General features: G+C 51.7%; 1 protein-coding gene across 1 annotated transcript; it reads left to right on the top strand.

Moving 5' to 3' along the window:
* Positions 1 to 1,158: 1,158 nt before the first annotated feature.
* SOX7 (SRY-box transcription factor 7) lies at positions 1,159 to 10,417 on the top strand. The gene is made up of 2 exons (XM_016160932.2): positions 1,159 to 1,469; positions 5,026 to 10,417. Exons 1-2 carry the CDS (start codon positions 1,232 to 1,234, stop codon positions 5,946 to 5,948), a joined length of 1,161 nt encoding a protein of 386 aa, XP_016016418.1. The 5' UTR covers positions 1,159 to 1,231; the 3' UTR covers positions 5,949 to 10,417.
* Positions 10,418 to 21,807: the final 11,390 nt, after the last annotated feature.

The following is a 21,807-nucleotide window of genomic DNA, read 5'->3' as shown; positions in this document are numbered from 1 at the left end:
CTGTGTTTTATACAGGAGGGTGTGCCCGAGCCATGTTTACTCATTTATTCATTCACTTATTTGGCAGTTCCTGAGCGCCTACTGTGTGCCAGCGCTGAAGAGCCACAGATGTGCCCTACTTACACAAAACAGGGTGACGCGGGGACCTGTCGTCCGTGGCAGGGGGTTCGAGTCCTCAAAGGATAGCAGTAAGCTCCCGGCCCGAGTTAAGTGCGGGCCCAGAACCTGCAGCCCGGTCCACCCTGGGGTGTCGGGATGAGGAGACTCAGGAGGTCACAAGTCGGGCCAAAGCCAGGGGAAGCAGTGGGGGAGGGCTGGAGCGACGCCGCTCGCTCGGGGATAACTGGGGGGGGGGGGGGAGAAATACAAGAAGGGCATTCCTCGAGAGGAGAGCTAGAGAGGGAAGGGGGCTGGAGACCCAGGCCCGGGAGACTGGGGTGGGACGGGGCAAAGGCGCGTGAGAAGGCAGAAATGGGATGGCCGAGTGAGTAGCTGAGAACCGGCCGTGCTCCTCCGACGGCCTGGGCGTCGAGGGGGGCCCTGGGCTGCGCGCTGAGTAGAACCCGATGCGGGCTCCGACCCCAGCCTTGCCAGACTCTGGCGGCCACCAGAGTTGGCAGGGGACCCGGGTCACTTTAGAAAAGCAGTAGGTGTGTTCCCTTGAGAACGGTTCGCAGGCTACTCTGGGGGGATTCACGGTCACTGTCTCTCGCGCCCGGCCATTCCCAGCGAAACCTGTCTGGCTTCGGTTCTCCGTAGGATTCCACGCGCGGGAGGCGTTGGTGGAGTCTGGCCGCGGGAGGCGTGGGCCAGGCGGCTGGAGTCCGGCTCCAGCGACCGGGCGAAGTGACTGCGGCCGGCGCCCGTCTCCCGGCTCTGCGGCACCTGCGCCCAGAGCGGGCTGAACCGCAGACGGCCCCGGGGCGGCGGGGCGCGGATGCCCGGGAGCGAACCGGGAGCCGGGAGGCGGAGGGGCGGGCCGGGGGCGGGCGCGGGGAAGCGGCCCTCCTTCCCTCTCCCCCTCCCTGCAGGTTGGACGCAGGGAGGGGGCCGCGCGGAGACAGAGGGAGGGGCCGCGCCGCCTTGGAGTGTCATTGGAAGACGCGACCGCCCGGAGCTGATAAATAAGGGGCCGGGCCGCGGCTGCGGGCCAAGTTGGACGCCCCGACCCGTGCGAGGGCCAGGTCAGCACCGGCCCCGCGAGGCGAAGCGAGGCGACCCCCGTGCGGCCATGGCCTCGCTGCTGGGAACTTACCCGTGGCCCGAGGGGCTCGAGTGCCCGGCACTGGAAACCGAACTGTCGGATGGGCTGTCGCCGCCGTCCTCCAGTCGCCCGCCGGGGGACAAGGGCTCGGAGAGCCGTATCCGGCGGCCCATGAACGCCTTCATGGTGTGGGCCAAGGACGAGAGGAAACGTCTGGCGGTGCAGAACCCGGACCTGCACAACGCCGAGCTCAGCAAGATGCTGGGTGAGTAGAGGGCGGGTGGGGGACGCGGGCAGAAGCCGCCTTGGGAACGCGCGCCGAGCGTAACAGGACCTGGCGTGTGGGGACGCGCGGGAAATGCGAGCGCCCCTGTGCCTGCGAGGCTGGCATCCGTGCACGCGTGGGTGTGCTCGCGGTGGCCAGGATTCAGATTAGCGACACCTTGGCAAGACCCAAAGTGAAACCGCGCGGCGCGCTGGAGGTGGCCCGGCAGGTCCAGTCTCGAGGACAGGAGCGAAATTGGGGGCCCCAGCGGACAGACAAAGCCTGGCAGCCTTCAGGCCCCAGGTCGCCCGCCGAGGTGGACCCGCGCGCTCAGATAGGCCGGGACAGAAACGCCGAGACGAGGTGGAATGCCTGGCGTTTGCTAGTAATACCGGAGTGGGCAACCTGTCTCATTCCCCAAGCGTTTCCACTGGCACCAGCACGGAGGGAGATTGTAATTTACTTTATTAACGAATATTATGAAGCAAGACCTTGCGGGAACCCAACCGTGTTTTGATTATTAAAGCAAAAGCAAAAATAATAAGTAAATAAACAAACAAATAAATAAAAGTCTGCGCAAATAAACTCCATTCCAGACCTTGTCTCTCAATCGCAGGATTTTAGATCATTTGTTCCTGATGTTTAGGGGCCAGTGAGAGTCTGTCCTAGACCTGGGAGGGGAGTATGCAGTGCCCTCCCAGAGGGGGCGGCTGGATTGGGGACAGGGGTGCCCAGAGAGAGAGAATATTAGGGCACATCGAAAAAGCCGGATTTCTCGTTGGGGTTTCTTGTCTCTCTCCTGTCTGGAGCTGAGCTCTTTTCTCCTAACCTCTTTAGCAACTTCGTCGTGGTTTTTATTCGTTTTAATGGGTGGGAACCTTTCAAAGCACTTTGTGTGTGCAGCGGATGCCAAGCCCTGTGAGGAGGGACAGTGTGTGGTCACCCGAGGCTGTCCCTGCCCTCCCTAACCACTCCAGGCCCAGGACGATTGGAGCCGTTTTCCTTTCTGTTTTTCTTTTTCCGTTGGAGCTCTGGGCTCCTTCCGGGTGCGAACCATGGAGCCAGGCCCCCGCTTCTGCTGGCTAAAGCCACAGGCCCGCAGAGAGGGTCCCTCCTGCCGTCTGGACACCCTTTCAAAGTAGTTGCTGGAGTGCTGGTTTCAAAGCGCCTCCTACCCACAGCCCAGCCTCCCATCTCACTCTGCCCAGCACACTTCGGGGGAGACCTTCCTCCTTTAAAATTATTTAAAATTGCGTTTTACACTGTGTCGGCAAAAAGGCAAATACATTAATATATACAGTAAAACATTTTCCTTGACACCTGAATGTTCATATTTTTTCTCAGATTGCTAAAGAAACGAAACACTTTGTTTGTTTTTTGGTGGGCCCTAAAAGTTGTTTTGGTGAGCCCTAGATGCTGTGCCTATTACTCAAAGAGAGCTCTTGTGACCAGGATAGAGTTGGGTGTCTGTTGCAGGCCCAGGAGAACTCAGGCTGTGGAACCTTGTAGGGGTGAGCCTGCCTGCTTCCAGGGAAAGGGTAGGCAAAGGGACTTGGGTGACAAATGCCTCCTGTAAGCTGATCCCTGCTGTCTATTTGCACTTAGGCTTTCCGAGGTTACAGTTCATTTTGCAGGAAAGACACTGATTCCTTCCTGCTTAACCACACAGCCCTTGGCACTGGGTGAGGGAAACCAACCTGGTGTTGCTTTTTTAAAATATGAACTTTCTAATCTATTCATAGGGGAGCAGCAGGATGACCTAGTTGCACCCCCATGATCTTGCCCAGCCCTTTCCTTTCTGACCCAGGCAAAGAAAGGAGTCCCAATTTTTTTGACTATAAGTTTTCTAATCTTTAACATTAAAAACTTCACCCAGTAGCACTAGTGTGGGGTTTTGATTGTTTGTTTGTTTTTACATATTTTGAATGAGAAAGCACATAAAGACAGCTACACATTTAGTGGCATTTAAAATGAACCTATATTTTATTAATACTGCAGCATCCCAATACACTTTGAAACTAGAGTCACATTTTATAGGCAGTCCACAGATAGTGTGTGGGGTGTCTAGATCTTGGGCCTCCTGTAACAACTCTGTGGCTTCAACCCCAGGCTAGGAACTGAGGACTACCCCCAAATCAGGAGTTCCTAACACTTTTCAAGTTGCCCTTTTCAGTGACAGCTAATTATATTAATTGTCGACTGTCAGAATAGTTATATAGATTTTCATTCCAGGAGGCAGAACACCTTCGATAATCACCCTCCTCCAGCCCCCTCTGAGGGCCTAGCATGCAGAACCAGCCAGCGCAGGTACTGAGGGAGGGCGGCCATACACACGTCTCTGTACTTGGCCCCGTGCAGAGGGCTCTCAGTGGGAGATGTGGTCCCTGGAGCCTACCCTCCAGGTTAGTGGCTCTCAAACTTCAGGCAACATTAGAGTCATGGGGGAACTTGTCGAGTCCACTCTAGGGAGTAACGATCTAAGGGATCCAGAAGCGACCTTCAGGAAAAGGTCGCTGCAGCTGGAGGGATGTACAATGCACTTTGAGAGATGAAAAGGAGACGCTAAAGCAACTTATAAATGGCACACAAGCAAGTAAGGAGGAAAAGGAAATACAAGTGAAACCAGCATTTTAGCACCAGTGGGATACATGTGAGCAATGCTTTCTAAAGAGAGAGTTTTGAGTTGGGTTGCATCACTATAGTGACCTGGGGAAGTTAAGGGTTTTGCTTCTGTGGTCAAGCAGGTGTCCCTGCCATGGTCAAAGGGTCCTAAGCAGATGGCTGGAAGCTGTAGCATGCGTGTGTGTGTGTGCGCACGTGCGCATGTGTGCATGCATGCATAATGTACATGGTGCAGGCAGATGCTAGTGTTCTGGCTATGGTCAGGGTTCTTCCAACAGCCGGGATCTACTTGACCTTCAGATGTAAGGGATAATCAATCATCTGTTACCTACGAAGTGAGAACCCATAATATACTTACATCTGTGAAACATCTGACTTTGCCCGAGTTCTCTCACGGGAAGGCCTGTGAAGTTTATGGCATAAATAATACTATAGCATCACTTCCTGAGAAACAGTGATAATCAACGAAGGCAGAAAGTTTTCATTAAAATGCACACATAATTAGAATTGCCCATCCAAGGGTAAAAGGAGCCCAAATCAGTGTTGTAGCCGACACATATTTTTATCCTGTGGCTGAGGCTGGGTCAGGTGGGCCTTTCCCTGTGAGTCCTGCATTGTTTACATGCTCGGGTTATCTGGTGGCTTTTGTATGAGAGGTGATGTGACTGTGTGTAGTTGGCTTGTGGTGGTTTTGCAGGATGCAGGCCGGGGAGGTTGCTTTGGCCTCGCTGCACGTGCAGGACCTGGGCTGGGAAGAGGGTTCGAGGAGCACGGCGCCCTCCTCTCCGCCCTGGGTGGAGAGGGGGATCCACCGATGGGATGGGGGAGAGCGCGTGCGTGCGTGATGCGTGGAGGCGCGAGTCTGAGACAGGTGCAGCCACCGCCTCAAGCCGCGCAGATACTGAAAGTGGCCTTCTCTGACTTGTGTGAGCAGGAAAGTCGTGGAAAGCGCTGACGCTGTCGCAGAAGAGGCCCTATGTGGACGAGGCGGAGCGGCTGCGCCTGCAGCACATGCAGGACTACCCCAACTACAAGTACCGTCCGCGCAGGAAGAAGCAGGCCAAGCGCCTCTGCAAGCGCGTGGACCCCAGCTTCCTCCTGAGCTCCCTCTCCCGGGACCAGAACGCCCTGCCCGAGAAGCGGGGCGGCGGCCGGGGTGCATTGGGGGACAAGGAGGACAGGGGTGAGTACTCCCCGGGCGCCGCCCTGCCCAGCCTGCGGGGCTGCTACCACGAGGGGCCAGCGGGCGGCGGTGGCACCCCAGGCGGCTCGGACACTTACCCGTACGGGCTGCCCACGCCTCCGGAAATGTCGCCCCTGGACGTGCTGGAGCCGGAGCAGACCTTCTTCTCCTCCCCTTGCCAGGAGGAGCATGCGCACTCCCGCCGCATTCCCCACCTGCCGCGGCCCCCTTACTCCCCCGAGTACGCCCCCAGCCCCCTTCACTGCGGCCACCCCCTGGGCTCCCTGGCCCTCGGCCAGTCCCCAGGCGTCTCTATGCTGTCCCCTGTACCCGGCTGTCCCCCGTCTCCTGCCTATTACACCCCTGCCACCTACCACCCTCTTCACTCCAACCTCCATGCCCACCTGGGCCAGCTCTCCCCGCCTCCTGAACACCCCGGCTTTGATGCCCTGGATCAGCTGAGCCAGGTGGAACTCCTGGGGGACATGGATCGCAATGAGTTCGACCAGTATTTGAACACTCCTGGCCACCCGGACTCTGCCGCCGGGGCCGTGGCACTGAGTGGGCATGCCCCAGGCTCTCAGGTGACAACGACGGGCCCCACAGAGACCAGCCTCATCTCCGTGCTGGCCGATGCCACCGCCACATACTACAACAGCTACAGCGTGTCATAGATGCCAAGGCTGTCCGCCCAACCCTGCCTCGCAGCTGCCACTCTCCTTTCTGCGCACTGAGCAGAGGCCGACTGCGCCGCGCGCCGCCGGTGGGCAGGTGTGCACAGCCAGCGCCAGCGAACCGGGTTCTGCTCCTGCCAGTGCTCCTTCCGGTCCCCTTCCCAGCCCGCCCCACTCCCTGTGGCCTGCATTTTGAGTATATTTCTTCGAACGCATTTTCACTGGCTACACCTGGGAATAAGGCAAGGTAGTTGCTGAAAGATCCTGGTCCCAGGTACAATTTTCAACGACCTTTCCTCTCTGTCTCCATCACAGAAACAAATGTGTGAAAAGCCCAGCAGCGTTCTCACCTCTGGCTTCTGACACAGTCTTAGGGGTACAACCCACCTGATCTTTGGATCTTCCAGGTGGGGAGAGCCCTGGGCTGGGACTCAGAGAGCCAGGATCCTGGAAGGGCTGGTGACACCTTGACTGGCCTCTCCTCCCCTTCCAGCCTGTCCTTCCATATATGAAGTGGGGGACAGATGAGGGCTAAGATCCATTCTTCTCCGGGGTTTTCTAATTTAGGATTCTCTCAAGGCTAACTAAAGGAAAACGAAATTTGACTCAGAACGCTCAGTAAGGTGTAACCTGTGATGATTCTGTGTGGGCAGCAAAGGACACAGGCTTTCTGCGCCTGGGCTGCATTCCAAAATGATCCTAGTCTTCCAAAAGGACTCTTCCAATTTGAGAAAAAACGGTCATCTTGATTTAGGAAATTAACCACTAAAGTTGACTGTATCACTGAAAATGAGATTGAACCCAAACTGTTTTTCTAAAAGTATATTTTTTAGGTAAAGTTTTTTTTTTTTTTTTATGACACATTGCAAGAGACTATACACAACCTAAATAGATACAGAGTGTGACACACACACACCTTCACACACACTCTTACATTCATGTATGCGCAGCCTAAATCAGATACTGTTGTTGATACTGGCAGCTTGTCTGCTCCCTGCTCGTAATGACCCAAAGAGCAGGGGACCTAAAAAAGAATTTCCTCCAATCTGAATGTGTCAATTTCTTGAGCAAAGTTTCAACACACCCTCCCCTCTGTAGATGCAAAATGAGCTTTCTTCTGGCTCTCTCCATCTCCCTCCCTCCTTCCTGGGATTCCACATCTCTCCCATCCCCATTTTTTGCTCTTTCTCCACCCCTGAATTGACCACTAATTCAAAGATTCCCCTGACTTCAAAATTTCAAGCCTGATAGCCATGGCTGGGATGGGAATTCGTCCTCCTCACCAGCTGGCCGGTTCTTCAGGTAACATCTTCAGCCAACACTTCAAAACAACTTCCCCACTGCACTTCCATAATACTTAATTCCCAAAGAACAGAAATTCACTGTGATTCGGAAAATGTTTCTGAGCCTTGACCCCACCCCTAAAACATTTCCACCCTTCTCTCAGACCTCCTTCGATGGAACATACCTAACAGTGAGTGAAAAGGCAGTAGTTTGTCTTTCGATGTCAGCATATTATTGCCCGTATGAAATATGTAAGTGTTTTATATATTCTTCTACTATTTTCACCTTATATTTTGTATTGTTGAAAGATCCTTTTTTTTTTCCTTCCAAGGAGTCCTATTGTAAAATCACTTATAAGATATGATTAATCTTTACACTATTACTGTATGTGATGTTTGGTAATAAATAGTAAATCGTTGACAATATGATTGACTGGTGCAGTTCGGAATGTGTATTAATAATCTTGTAAAACATGATCACAGACATTAAGCTAAACCGTTCCTTTTTTGTTTTGTTTTGTTTTTTTTTTTTGCTAAGAGCTACACACACTTTGGAACAGTTGTGGATATTATTTTGTCTAAAATATTTAATTTAAATAAATTTTTTTTTTGTACCATGACCATTCTATCATTTGAAATCTAGTTTTGCAAAAAGAAAATGTTTCCAAGTGAGGCATAGATATTATAGCCAGTGCTACTTATAGTCTTGGTCAAAATGTTTTCTATGTCAACTTTTTTTTTACTTTAAAAAGTTGTTATCTTGTAGGTGTGGCTTATTTTATGAGTTATAGTAAAGAGATAAAGCATCGTTATTATTAATATTGAAAGAAAAGACCAATTCCTAACCTACCTGCAGAAAAATTTCCTCCCCAGCGTGGCTTCACACTTATAAACTAGAACCGGGTATTAATTCAAGATAGGAAGTTCTACCCATTTATTTGCTAACTTAAGGCTATTATATATTTTTCCTTCTTTTAGAAATAGTCTTGAAAAATACCTGGATTACCTTGTTTACTATATATTTATGGGTGCAGTAATAACGAGACATGCGAGCTCTCAGAATTTGATGCAATGTCGTGGAGAAGGCAGAGGAGCGCACGAACCAGCAATTAAAGGATGTAACATCTTGTGAGGTTTAGGATTAAAATGCCAGCCAAAAAATGCCTGGAAAAAAACTGATGATTACTCAGTCCCCATGCAGGTCACCCATGTCTGTCTTTCTTCTGTGGTGAAGCAGTTGTAACTTGTTTGAATCAAGGGTAGTCTTGTGTTCTCTCAAGCCCTCTGGGCCAAGGAGTGGGTCTTGGAACGACCCAACTGGGCATACATCCCTCCTTCAATTTTGATCATAATCTATAGTCATTACTTTAATAGCACTTTATAGGTGTAGGGAGTTTTATAGCGAGTTTTACGGGCTATTTCTCATCCACAGCCCCAGGTGGGACCCTGTCGTCTATCCACCCCATTGAGCAGCCAGGGATACTGAGGTTCTGGGTAGGAGGTGGTACAGTGTAACTTATCCCACTTGGCTGGTGGAGGCTGAGGTTTTGGGCCTTGTCACATATATCTGTTGGCAGCGACGGCTTAACAGTCTCACAGCTAGAGGCTTTGTGCCTTTTTTAGTGCTTTTTACCATGATGTGGAATAACTGCACATGTGGTCCAGTGCATACCTACCATAGCCCAGGGAAAGAAAGAACAAACGAAGAGGAAATTACAGGGCCGGAGACAGATGAGACCTGAATTCACTGCTGCCCGGGCCCATCACGGAGGCTGGTTGACAGTGACAGTTGAAGGGTCATGAGTTGGCTGGAGGACTCATCCGGCTGCGTCTGCCCGAGACCTTGGCCATCAACACTGCCAAAGGGGCATATTCATTCTAGGACATGCTGTGGGGACAGGGGCGTTGTCCTTGCCTCTGGGAGGGCAGGAAACAGGCAGTGACTCAGCTGCTCTTCCACTTTTGCTCACCTGTGAGTGAAACAGTTGTGCCCAGAAGCCAGAGGTGTTTTAGAGATTTAGCTGCCCAGAATGGGCATCCAACAGCCCCCAGTGACAAGGGCCTTTTTTGCTTTGGCCGACGAGAATTTATGGATAAGAATGGTTATAAGTTTCTTTTCTAAAATGTAGATGTTACCGTTTCAGTCTTTCCCCTAAGATCCTTCAGCTCCTGCTTGTTCCCACGGCACACAGAGTGAGTGTGGAGGTGGGTTCACATGAAGCCAACGAGGTTCATGCCTCTGGGTCCCTTCTGCAAGGTCCTGGGAGGAGGATATAGTCACATGGCCATTTGTGCTTGTAAATTTGCAGAAAGGAAGATCTTTGGTGTCCTTTCCTTTAAGAATCCCCTCCCCCAATTGTGCAAACATCAGGACCCCTAACACCTGTGTTGGTCGCATGTGAGTACCCCTGTGGCAGATCCTTTCCTTTCCAGAAGCCTCTCTCAGTCCTCCCGTCCCGCCCCATGATGTATCTACTGCACAGAATGCCTATTTTTCTTGGAAAGAGCTCTTCTCGCTGCCTCCCCTCCCCCCTACCCCCCGCTACTTCTGTGTTTTCCTATGCTTTTCCTTGACCAGGGATTTCCATCAGCTGTCTGAGGTCATTCCACTCACTGTCCAAGTCCAGCTGAGATATCCTTGACCTTCCCAGGAGAGGGGCTAGTCATTGCTCCCTGAGCTCCTGTGCATCTTGAGCAGATGTCTCGCGGCACTTAACACCTAGCTTCGCAATCATCTACCCATGGCACGTAGTATAGCTGCTCAAGAAAACAGTGACCAAACAAACCAACACCTGCGATGTCTTGCAGGTTATTCTGGTTAATCTTGGTGAGAAAGACCTAGAACATCTGGGTTCCTAATTTTCTGGCCCATCTCTCTGGAAACCAAGACCCTGGCGCCTTTGTGCGTGTAGTTCCAGGCTCTGAGGCTGGAAGTGAGGCAGCCATGTCTACTCGCCCTCACCTGCTGGAGTGTAGCCTGGAGCACACAGGTCAAGAGATGGCCTCGGGGGCACTGGGGGAGAAGCTTCTCTTTCATTCCATCTTAGGGCAGCAGAATGGAGCTGAGGACAGATGATCTGTAACTGTCTGCTTTTTCTTTTGAGAAAGTTGTGCTCTTGATTTCACCCCAGTGAAAGGAAATTGGGCAGATGGAAGGTGGGAAGGAAGGAAGGCAGGATGGGAGAAAGGAAGAAAAAGAGGTATCTCTATCATCTATTATCTATCTATCTATCTATCTATCTATCTATCTATCTATCTATCATCGATCTATCATCCATTTATCTCTCTATCATCATCTATTCATCCACCCACCTCACCCACTCATGTGTCTATCATCTTTCTATCCATAAGTCCACCCACCCACCCATCTATCGATCGATCTATCAATCATCCATTGGTATTTTAGTTCTCAAAAGAGACAGTGTTTGTAGAAAGTTTAGAAAAAAATAGCATCATAGAGAAAAAATAATTCATCTATTGTCTACAACTTAGAAACATTACTGAAAAATTGTTTGCATATATTCATCCAGTTTTTTTTTGGTCTAGCTCTACATACACATATGTCTTTTATAACAGACATTTTGTTCATTAATATTAAATAAACATTTTTCTGTGCAATTAAACTTTCTAGTTCTGCAAAAAAAAATCAACAGAAAAATTTTCGGAAAAAAAGAAAAATTACCCACTATGACCTTGACAAAACCATTTTCAACATGTTTACTTTTGTGTGCTGAACTCCCTAGACCTGTACTCGTGCGCTCGGAATTGTATCTGGTGCGCTCACAGCACAGACGTAGATCTATTGGTATTTGGCTTTATCCTTTCAACATCCTGTTGTAGACAGTTTGCCACACTGACATTTGTCCTCATAGTTGTCTTTTTTGATAACAACACTATACTTCACTACATTAACGTAGCTTAATTTACCTGATCACCTCCTTGCTATTAGATAACCGAATTGTTCCATTTTAATTTTTTTGCCTTTATAAGTAACACTAAAGGGAATATTTACTTGTTTATATCCTTGGCTGGATCCCAGCCAGGATATCACTGGGTCTAAGTGTGTGAACAAGTTTACAGGCTTTGCTTCAAACTGTGTGATTGTTGTCTTTCCCAAAGCGTCTCAGCTAATAGTTTAGGCACAAAATGACTCGGTTTAATTCGCAGAATGAACCGACTTTTAACAGGAAGAATTAAAACCCCTGAAGACTATTTAGAACTGACTTACATCTAACCAGGCTCAGGTGGCTTCCCTTGCCACAGTGGCTTTGTCTTCCCGAGGACCTATTATGTGCTTGCTGCTAGCTTCCATTGGCAAATTGAAAGTGTTCCTTTCCCTAAACACCACGTGGATGGCTCGCCCTTCCCTGAGCGCCAACTTAGTATGTTGGGGAAAGGATTGTTCTGTCAGTTAGCCAGGCAACTGGATTGGTCCCCCCGAGCCCTTAGAGCACAACCATCCGGGCTGCCAGCTGCACTAACGGGCCCTCCGAGCTCTAGACATAGCGAGAGGGTGTCTGAAAAGAGCTGGAGTGGGAGTGTGACCTTACCCCATCATTGGATTTCGACTGGGACTTCGGCAAATCCTGGACTTGTTCTTTCATTTAAGGGGGCACTTAAGGAATGTGTGGGCACTCGAAAAATTGTAAAGCTTAATACATGTGTACAGGATAGCTATTGTCTATTTTAACTTTTTTAGACAATTTACATTTCTTTTAGGCTTGGAGGCAGGTACTAGACTGAAAAATCTGGAGCTATGTCTTCAGCGATTGTCATCCCGGCATTGTGTGGGAGAACTCTGTCAGTTTCTTTCTCAGGGCACTGAGCTGGAATTGACAAGAAACCATTTGGGTCATTTAGTCCATTCTCCTGCCCCTACCGAGGACTGTCTCTTAACCATCCTTGGCAGGTGAATTTCTGTTTGATTTGAGAGTCCTCTAGAAAAAGGGATATTTTTTCCTCTGGAGGCAAGTCTAACAAGTTCCGTCATCAAAAGTTCTTTCTTCTGCCGCTTCTAACTCCCTCCTGCGTCAGTCCAAGTCCATGTCCACTCGATGTCCTTTCTGGAGGTGTACACACCTCGTCCCCATCTTGCGCCAGTAGTCCTCGTCCCCGAAGGCTGACGGTTGGCTCTTTTCCTTTTGGTTACTGCACCATGTCTGAGGCATGGCAGGGGCTGTGGTTCCCTCCAGACTCTCTCTCGGGTCTGCACTCCCCTTAATCAGAGGCCGAATGTTGTATGGAAATGGGAGAAGGAGGCAGAAGGAAGTCTCCCTATCCACACCGGGAGAGGGGAAGGTGGGGGATTTCGCCAGCGCGTGGGAGGGTGAACACTGTGGGCACTTTTGGAATGTTCTACATGTAGGCATAGGGCGTGGTCATTTCTCAGGGGTTTGTATCAGTGGGTCAAATAGTCACTCATCTTCTATCTATCCCAGGGACTGCGGTGTGGCACAAGTCTGGAACAATTAGGGGGCACCTTAAGACAAGAAAAAGATTCCACTGGATTCTGGAAACATCACTAGGTTATGATAAATGAAAGGCCTTTGCAGCCCGCGGGGGGCCTCGGGGAGCTGGCTATTGTGTCTCATGATGAAACTTGAGAGGTGAGGCTGTGACTTCCAAGGGTAAGAGGTTATTCGCAGAGGACAGGTGGCCAAAGCTATCTGCTTGCTCCCACATATGTTTCTTCGCCCTGGTTTGTACTTGTCATGCCAGAGAATCCAAGAGAGATCTTCTAGCTCCTCTGTTCCAGTCCCAACAAGTCCATAACTTTCTTTTTCTTTATTCCCTTTCCTGACAAATAGAAGCACCAGCTCCCACATGTAGGGGGCTGCGAAGGTCAAGGAAAGTCTGTAACGTTAAACTCTGCAAGAGAGAACATAATAAGAGAAAGTAATGTGTTCAGATGAAGATCATCACCTGACGGAGGTACCCTAATGAGAACAGAGCAGGCTCATTTTTATTGAAGAGAACACAGGCCTCATCCCATCTCTGTGACCTTGAAAAAAATCACTGGCGGTCAGAGTTGGAAAAAATCGTTATCATTCTGTCAACCCCCAGATTTGATGAAAAAGGAAACGGAGGCCCAGAAAGGTCAGGGGATTCTCCTGAGAGCCAGCAACTGAGCTCAGAAGCTGGCAGAGGGTTCTGGGGGTGGGAGGGTGAGGGGCCAGGCGAGACCCCTCAGGGTCAGGCGGTCAGTGCTCCTTAGCAGCGCCAGCCAAGTAGCCAGGGATGAGGGAGAGGGCACCCCATCGCTCTCTCTGCTGAGTCAGAGTTCTCAGCAGTGGGCAGGGGCTAGTGGCACAGATACAGGAATGCAGGGTGACAGGGAGAGGGGCCGTGGGAGCGTAGGTGGGAGGGAGGCAGGAGCCCTGTGTGTTAGCATGCCTTCGGAGACTTCTCACAAAGATGCTTCTTCTCATGTTCCTTGAAGCCAAGATGATCTCAGTGGGTTTTGGCCCAGGAGAGGGAGGCCGGGAATGGCCTCCCTGAGGCAGGCATGTGCCCTTGGCTTCCCAGGCGCTTCAGGGAGCAAGTGGTGGCTTCTGAAGACCAGGGGTGCGAGGAGCCCGCCCGGACATCTCTGGGAGATAGCGCCCCTTTGTCTTGCTTCTGTCATCCCTGCCTGCCCCACCCTGTGACCAGGCTGCAAAAAAAAAAAAAAAAAAAAAAAAAGTAATCAGGCAACGCAGGGGTGGCAGAGGGCTGGAAGGCCAGGCGCCTGGGCAGAGCTCCGCCGGCGGCAGACCCAAACACTGGGCACTCTGCCTCCCCAGCCCTTTGGAAGACAAGGAGGAGGGCGAAGGCACACAGGAGGGGCTGGAGAGGGCGGAGGAGCAGCCAGGCTGCTGAGTGGTTTCCTGCCCCTGGGAGCTGCTGTGACCAGGAGGAGGAGGATGTGGCCAGAGCCCAGTGTTTCCTGTCTGATAAGCCGGCCCCTCCCCGGGAGTCCTGGCCGGCCTACCCTCCAGCCCAAAGCCCTGCCCAGGGAGGGGCTGGCTAAGGAGGAAAATCACTTCTCCAGATTAGCTGGCCCAAGCCAAGCCTTCCTCCCCCACCCCTGTCCCCGAACCAGCCACAGGAAATGGGGCCGAGGCCCAGCACGCCCAGAAGTCCCCACCTCAGGGCACTCAGGCTCCAGGCCCAGGGACTCCTGTTTGTCTGGGGACCCCCACTGCCCAGCTGCCTGTACATGGAAGCCTTCTGGCTCCAAAGTCAACCACTTCCAGGAGGGCAGTGTCTGCGAACCTTCTCACGTACTTGTCCGATTTCACGCTTGGAGTTTGGGCCTAGAAAACTGGTCACTTGATCCACAGGCAGTGCATATACCAGCCCCCTCCCAGTCGGCCAGTTGTCCCTGGACACTGAGTAAAGGAGGTGGTGGGCTGGGAAGGCGAGATACCAGGCTAGCAGTGAGGGAAGGGTCCCCAGGACCCAGCTCCTGCCCTGCTCTGCCCTGACGGGCTGTGTGGTCGGGGCGAGACCCCCACCCTCTTAGCTTCGCTCCTCTTCTCTAACTGGGGTGACCATGTGTAAGCGAGCGAGGGCCTCCTTCCCTCCCAGCATTCAGAACTGAGGACTAGGGTGCTGGACTAGACCACTTCTAGGAGCACCAGGCACAGTGGCCATCCCTGAAATGAGGACAAAGGCCCCGGGGGGTCGGGGAGTCTGCCCAGAGACACATTCACAGACACGAGCCTTACCAGGACTGTGGGCCACCAATGCTCAGGTGAACCCCCTGCCACAACAGCATGGTTCCCCCCAGGCCCACCACCCTAGGCATTCCACCTCCAAATGTGGGTGCCAGCACCTTCTCCATACCCCGAATCTGTTACCCAACCATTGGTAAAGGCACCCCCTCTACCCTCGCTGGGGAGCCGGCTCTTGGTAATAAAAGCGAGTATTTCACGCCCAGCCCAGAGGAGCACGTGCTTGCCCTGGAGAAGGCATTCGCATGGGTGTCGACAGACACCTGAGCATGCGCACTCACGCAGACGAGCAGGCGGCGCCTCTGCCTTTCACAGGTGGGGTGCACCGCCGTTCACAAAGTGCCATCGCATTGGGTACTTCGTGTGATCATCGCAGCGATCCTGACATAAATGAGATTATGTCCGTTCACAGGTGGGGAAGTCGATGCTCAGGCGGGGCAAAGGGTCTGAGGAAGGTCATGTTACTGGCAAGCAGAGATGGGGCGCGAACTTGCCCTCCCCAGTTCCTACCCAGGAGGAGGGGCTGTTTGTCAGCCTGACCCCGGGGGGGGGGGGGGAGCAGCCACGCAACCACAGCTGAGCCCAAGCAGCTGGTGGTGGCTGAGGGGAAGGCGGGGAATTCCCTGGGCAGCAAGACAGCCTGCAGCCCAGCCGATGGCACGAGGCCACCGAGCTGCCGCGGCTGCGCAGCCCTCCCGGCTCTGGGGTCTCCTGGTCATGGGAGACCTGGTTTGGGGAATGGCGCGAAGGAAGAAAGATCGGGGCCTAGGCCTTTGCATTTTATATTCTGCAGGGCTGGCCCAACCACTTGCCACTGTGTGACCTTGGGCAAATCACTTTCCCTCTCTGGGTCTCTGTAAATTAGGAAACCAGACTTGATAGTTTCCAGGAGCTAGAATACCCTGGTTCTCCGAGTCTGTGAAGCAAGGAAGAGAGGAGAGTCCCCTTCTCTCTGCTGGTCTTGGCAAAGGAACGGTCTCTAGAGAGGTGGCACTGGTGAGGTGTCCTTCCGCAGCGATGTCGTGCGCCCTTGAGCAGAGCCGGAGCCGCACACACCTGTGCTGGCGCTGCGGCTCCCGCGTCCAGGCCCCGAGCACCTCCCAGTACATCGCCCACTCCTGCCTCAGCCGCCCCGGGCTGCCGCCCAGCCTCTGTCACCAGGCCACAGCAGGAGGCCCCCAGACACCTGGCCTGGCTCCATTTCCATGCATCGCCCAGGCCCGGGCCCCACCTCCTTGGAACTCTGCCTCATCTTGCCCACATCGCCTAATCTCTCCACCTCTCCACAGAGGGTGTTGAGTTGGACAGGACGGGGCAAGTGGCTTCTGTCGTCTGGGCCCAGCCTGGCAGGTCCTCATGTAAACTTGATATCAAAGAGCACCCTCCCTGCCAGGCAGGACAGGGTGCAAAGGTCGCATCTGGTCTCCTGAGGGGGTCCATGGAGACTCCTGAATGTGTGCTCAGCCCCACGACTAACTGTCCACTTCAGGCCCTCACGGTGCCTATCGCCCTGAGCCTCTCCCCCTCCAATCCAGCCGGCGGGTCCGTAAGTTCTGTTGCCCTTTTGCTTAAGCTTTCCCTATCAGGTACTGCCGACCAGGCGAAGCTCAAACTTTTCAGAGGGATATTCGAGTCCCAAATAACCAGCCAGCCTCTCCTCCCCTGACTGGTGTGTTCTGGGCATAGCCAATTTCCAAATAGAGTTTGTTTCCTCATACCCAGCTTCTTTGCATAGGCTGTTCCCTCAGGCTAGAATGCCTTTCCTCACATCTTCACTCTGGATTCCTACTCATGTCTCAGGACCCAGCTCAAATATTTCCCCTCTCAGAAAGCCTTTTCCATACACTCTCCACCCATCCAAACTATCCTCCCCCAACCCCCATTCCAAGTGAGTCTGTGACCCCATTTTCTGCATATTCCCACAACCCTCTCACGCAGCACCCTATGGGTGCTGATGCAATCTCTGTTTTTAAGCCTCTATCCTCCCGCTAGTCTGGGAATGCATTTATCTAGGAAAGGCATCTCATTTATCTTTGATTCCATGTGGCCTACTTTGTGCCAGGCACATAGTAGGTGTCCAATCATGATGAAACAGCTACTCAGCTCTAACACGTACTGGTCCGTCCTCTGCTCGGTGTTCGAGCTTAGTTAGACCTGTTGCTTCATTTCTCTGACTGTTTTTCTCTCTGTACATTGATACTGGTTTATGTCAAGAGTTTTAGATTATGGTAATAAATAGAGGCAATGGGAATAGCTCAGGAGATGATCAACGGTGAGGTACACATTTGCAACACAATTACCTTTGGATGATCCTCGGAAAAATTTAATTCTACGCTGACTCTCTGCCACTTCCTAGCCTGCGTCCATACCCCGCCCTTGGCCATCAGTCAGGAATGAAAACTACTTGGAATATTGTCCCCACAAGAGCAGATTAGAAGAAAATTTGTGCTGCACGTGGAGGTGAAACACACACGCGGACACACAGACACACAGACACACAGACAGACACGCAGACACACACACAAACACACGTCATGACTTTCCGAGCCCTGATATAAAAGACACTAGGATATCTTGCTTTCTGGCTGACCCCAATGAGACAGAAACAGGGGCCGTCGGTAATAATGATTAGCGTTGGGGTTTATTACGATGAGGAGCTGGCTGCTAATTCTATAGTAATAAAAATTCTAAGTTCTCTTTGGAAGTAATTTAGCCCTTCGGCAATTTCCCTTTTCCAGGCCTAATTTAAAAATTGTTAATTGTTTCCTTTATTAAATGTGTTATGTAGGTACATACAGAAAACTTAGAAATACAGAGACACAATGAGAGAGAGAGAGGTAGGGGGAGAAGTACTCCGTAATCTCACAGTGCAAGATCTTTTGTTAACATCTAGTCACGTTCCTTCTAGGCTTCTTTACGTATATATGTGTGCGCTTACACAAATGTTTTTGAACTTTATTTTAGAATATTGGGATTATATTGTTCCGTAAACTTGCTTTCTAAAAAAATAAAAATGTAGCCTGAATCTCTTTCTGTGTCAATGCGTGCCTCTTGATGGGTGACCAACGTTCTGTGGTGGGCTCTTCTAGGAGTCACTTTTCTGTTCTCCATGTTACTGGACCCCAGGAATGTCTTGCAGTTTGCTGAGAAGCATGAGTTGTCCTCAATGAGGACTTTCCTCTTTTGCCACAGAGCAGTTCACCTGCTGTTCTGATGAGCAACGTATACAATCCCAAGCTTTGGGGTTTCTCAGTCTTCGGCTGACCCTTTTCCCAGGAGTACAGCCCCCCACACCTGCCCAGGTCTCCCCACCACCCATGAAGTATGCGGTGTGTGTTATGAAAATAGGTAGGCATTTCACTTTCTAAATGTAGGTTATATTTTCCATTGAATATCAGTTTTCAGATGACATGTTTCCAGCCCTTCGCTATCACCTGACCTCCATCTCCACTCAACCAGCTGCCAGTGGCTCTGGCGAGAAGGACCCCTCTGGCACAGCTTGTGCAGGCCCAGATGTGGGCAGCGAGGAGCACCGGGATGCCCACTCTCAATGCCACAGGTGCCGGGGGGGAAGTGACTTGTCTGAGGGCTGTTCCGTGAGTCAGCAGTTTGGCCCAGCTGCCCTGAGAGTGCTGGGAATCGGCCTGGGCTGAGGGCTGCCAGTTCTCAGCCTCTGACGTGCGCTGTCTTGCTCAGGGCGGAAACTTCTCTTCCTGGAAGGAGGGGCAAAGGCCCTGGGGTGTCCCTGGGCCTGGAGATGGCTCCCTCTGCTAGAAAATTCACAGGGGGCTTTCGGGTGGTATTTTCCTGTGTGTGTCTCCTCTCTCCAGCCAGACTGTGACTGTGCAGGACGTGGCCTTCCTGTCTCCTGCACCTTTCTAGGTCGAAGCCCTTCCAGCTCGTCACTGCGAGGGGAGAAAGTGCTCACAGGCGGGCAGAGGCTTGGGCCTGGCTCTCAGCCCTCTGGTTGTTGGCTGTGAGCCCCAGCATGAGGTTCTTAGTTTCGTTGAGCCTCGATTTGCTCAGCTGGAGGAATGGAGACACTGAGACCCCCTCCGAGGGTAGATGGGCAGATTGAACTTCCCTGCTGTCATCGAGTGACTCAGAGCAGACGCTTAATAAATGAGTACTTTTCCTTTTGCTTCATCCTGTCCCTGACCATCTGGGCTTCCAACCCCGGAAACACCACTCAGATTTAGGCCCTTTCCCATATTCTTCTCCCAACCTTCGTCTGCAGCAAGGCGAGGTTTGTGAAGGGAGCACAGCACCTCCCTGAACAGCCAATTTGAAAAACAACATGGCTTGCTGTGCGAATGTGGCTTCAAGACAGGCTCTCTAGTTTCCTTTTATGAACTTGGAATATAGGAGACCCCCTCAGCTCTCCTTCACAGACATTTCAAGGCCCTGACACTGCCACCAACTCTAACCATCAGCCCTTCTTCCCAACACAGCCTTTGCGCGGGTGGGCGCTCTGCCTGCTCCAGTGCCCGGACCTGCCCTCCCTCTCTCCGAAGCCTCCTATTCCCGAGGCCTACCTTCCTGTGCCCTGCCGGGGTCCTGAGGTCCTTCCTAGGCCTGAGTCCTGCTTCTTCTGTGACTTGCCCACCCCATGCCTGTGGGCCTGTAGCCTTCGGTCACACACCACTCTCCAGACCAAGTGTGCAGTGTTTCAGCCTCTTGTTTAGATCGAACTTCCCAGAGGGGAGGGATCGCATCAGTGTGATGACGGGTTTAGAGAAGACAGTGGATGGTGAGGATTCGGCGAGATGGGCTTGGGTTTGAATCCCAGCAGGCTACTCATGAGCTTGGGAACAATAGGTAAGTCCCCAACTCCGCCAAACCTCAATTTCCTCATCTGTACAATGAGGATAATGAAATAAAGTACCCAGCACTAGGTAGGTGCTGAGTGTTAAGTTAGAGAAGTTATTTTATTGTTATTTTTGCATTCTCCTATATGCCACACATATTCCAGGGGTTTCACCATCACTCCCGAAATGGGAAGCAACACACCACTGGGGAGACAGTCGTGGGAGTGCTGGGCTGGGCCATGTGGCCACGAAGGGCGCAAACACGAAGCAGGCAGGCGAAGCTTGCTTCGGCTGGGTCCCGTCGGAGCTCCTCCCCCTCGTTGACACCCTCAGCCCTTGCACAGGCTCCCTCCTGTGCTCGGTTTGAAGAGATTTCAATAGCTGCTTACATCAGATTGGAGTGTGGCATTTCCGGGGGATAAAGACTTGAAAGGGACACCGAAGACTGGAGTTCCTTATGGGGAAGGCGGCCCTTCCTGCATTCCTCCGGCTAGCATCACAGCCGGCGCGGCGGGAAGGTCCACACTGCGAACTGGAGCACTGGCTTGGTGTCTGCCCTGCCCGTCACCGTGACGGCGACCGTGGGCGAATCCTTTCCTTTCCCTGAGACTCAGTTTCCTCAGCTGTACCGTGAAGGACAGTCTCCTGAGAAACTCTTCTGGGGTAATGGGGCCTGAAAACGTATTGTACCAGGTTCAGAAAACTGTCCCTGTCCTCACTCTAACCCAGGTGCCTTGCACACTTGGCCGGGAGCCACATCGCCACGTTCTTAGAATGTTGGAACAGGAAGAGGCCTCAGGAAGGATACAAGTTTTACTTTGCTCTTCATTTTAAAAATGTGGGCACTGAGGACATTCTCTGTTTTCTCAACTTTTGGAGTAGGTATGAAAGAACTTTACAGAAAATGTCAGAAAGCCCTTTGGGTTCTTTAAAGGACATTTTACAAGTTCCACTGTGAGCTATAATAATAAAACATTGATGGTTGACAAAAGTTTAGACTTAATGCATTTTATGGTAGAAATGCAATGGAACGAGTAAAATATGATGGCGCTGCTGTTGGGATAAACGTTTTCTGAAGAGAGAACAATGATGATTGGTAAATTCTGATCAGTGTTGCTCAAATCCTCCATTCGATTTTGTGTGTGCAAGTTGCCAGAGGAGAGGTTCTGTTTCCTGGGCCGTGAGTAGTTTTCCACCTAAGAGTAGATGCTGTGGCCTCGCTCAGAGTCCAGAACAAAAAGGGTGGCCAGTACCCATGTGGGCAGGGCGGTGGTCTTGGCTACAGGGACTGTGCCTTTTGAGGCAGTGGATGAGATATGAACTCTCAGCCAGAAGGAGGGTAGACATTCTGGTTGCTTCAGTCATGACTTCACACCCCTATTAGTCAAGTGACTTTGAGCAATCATTTCACCTATCTGAGCCTCAGTTTCCTCATCTGTCATGGAGAAAGCATTCCCTGCCCTGCCTGTCTCACTGACCTCAGTCAGATAATGGGTGTGTGCACGCTGGCTCAAACCACCGCCAGGGTGGAGGCTGCCTCCAGGGTGATTGGATTAAGGAGTAACCTCTCAATCTCTCCTTTTTCTCTTCTGCTTCCTTTTACATACTATCTTCCTTCCCTCTGGCTGGAATCAGAGTTACCAGCTGCTCTGACCTACTAGAATCCCTATAGCCTCCTAACCAAGAGAGAGAGAAACTTGCCAGCTGTAGGTAGAAAAATCCCGAATCAATCACCATAGCTCCGGAAGTGGTGGGTGGGGTGAGGATAGAGTATTTTGATTGGTCTAGCATGGGTCATGTGCCTATGCTTGGGCCAATCGCTGTGGCCAAAAGCAATGGAGTACTATGATTGGTCCACTTGGGAAATACGCTCATCCTTTGGCCAGGGAGAGAGGCACTATAGCTGGGGGTCCTCATCAGGACCACCTGATTGGGGCAGGAGGTGGAGAACAGATCTTCAGAGTTGTTGATCTGGGTAGTCAAACTGTAAATGCCCACTGAGGTGTAGGGTTATTTTATAGGGCTATAGGTGCCAGGTACCATCAATATTTTT

Source organism: Rousettus aegyptiacus, unplaced genomic scaffold, assembly GCF_014176215.1.
Source record: "Rousettus aegyptiacus isolate mRouAeg1 unplaced genomic scaffold, mRouAeg1.p scaffold_m13_p_16, whole genome shotgun sequence".
Taxonomy (NCBI): Eukaryota; Metazoa; Chordata; class Mammalia; order Chiroptera; family Pteropodidae; genus Rousettus; species Rousettus aegyptiacus.
This window is presented reverse-complemented; position numbering and strand designations above follow the sequence as displayed.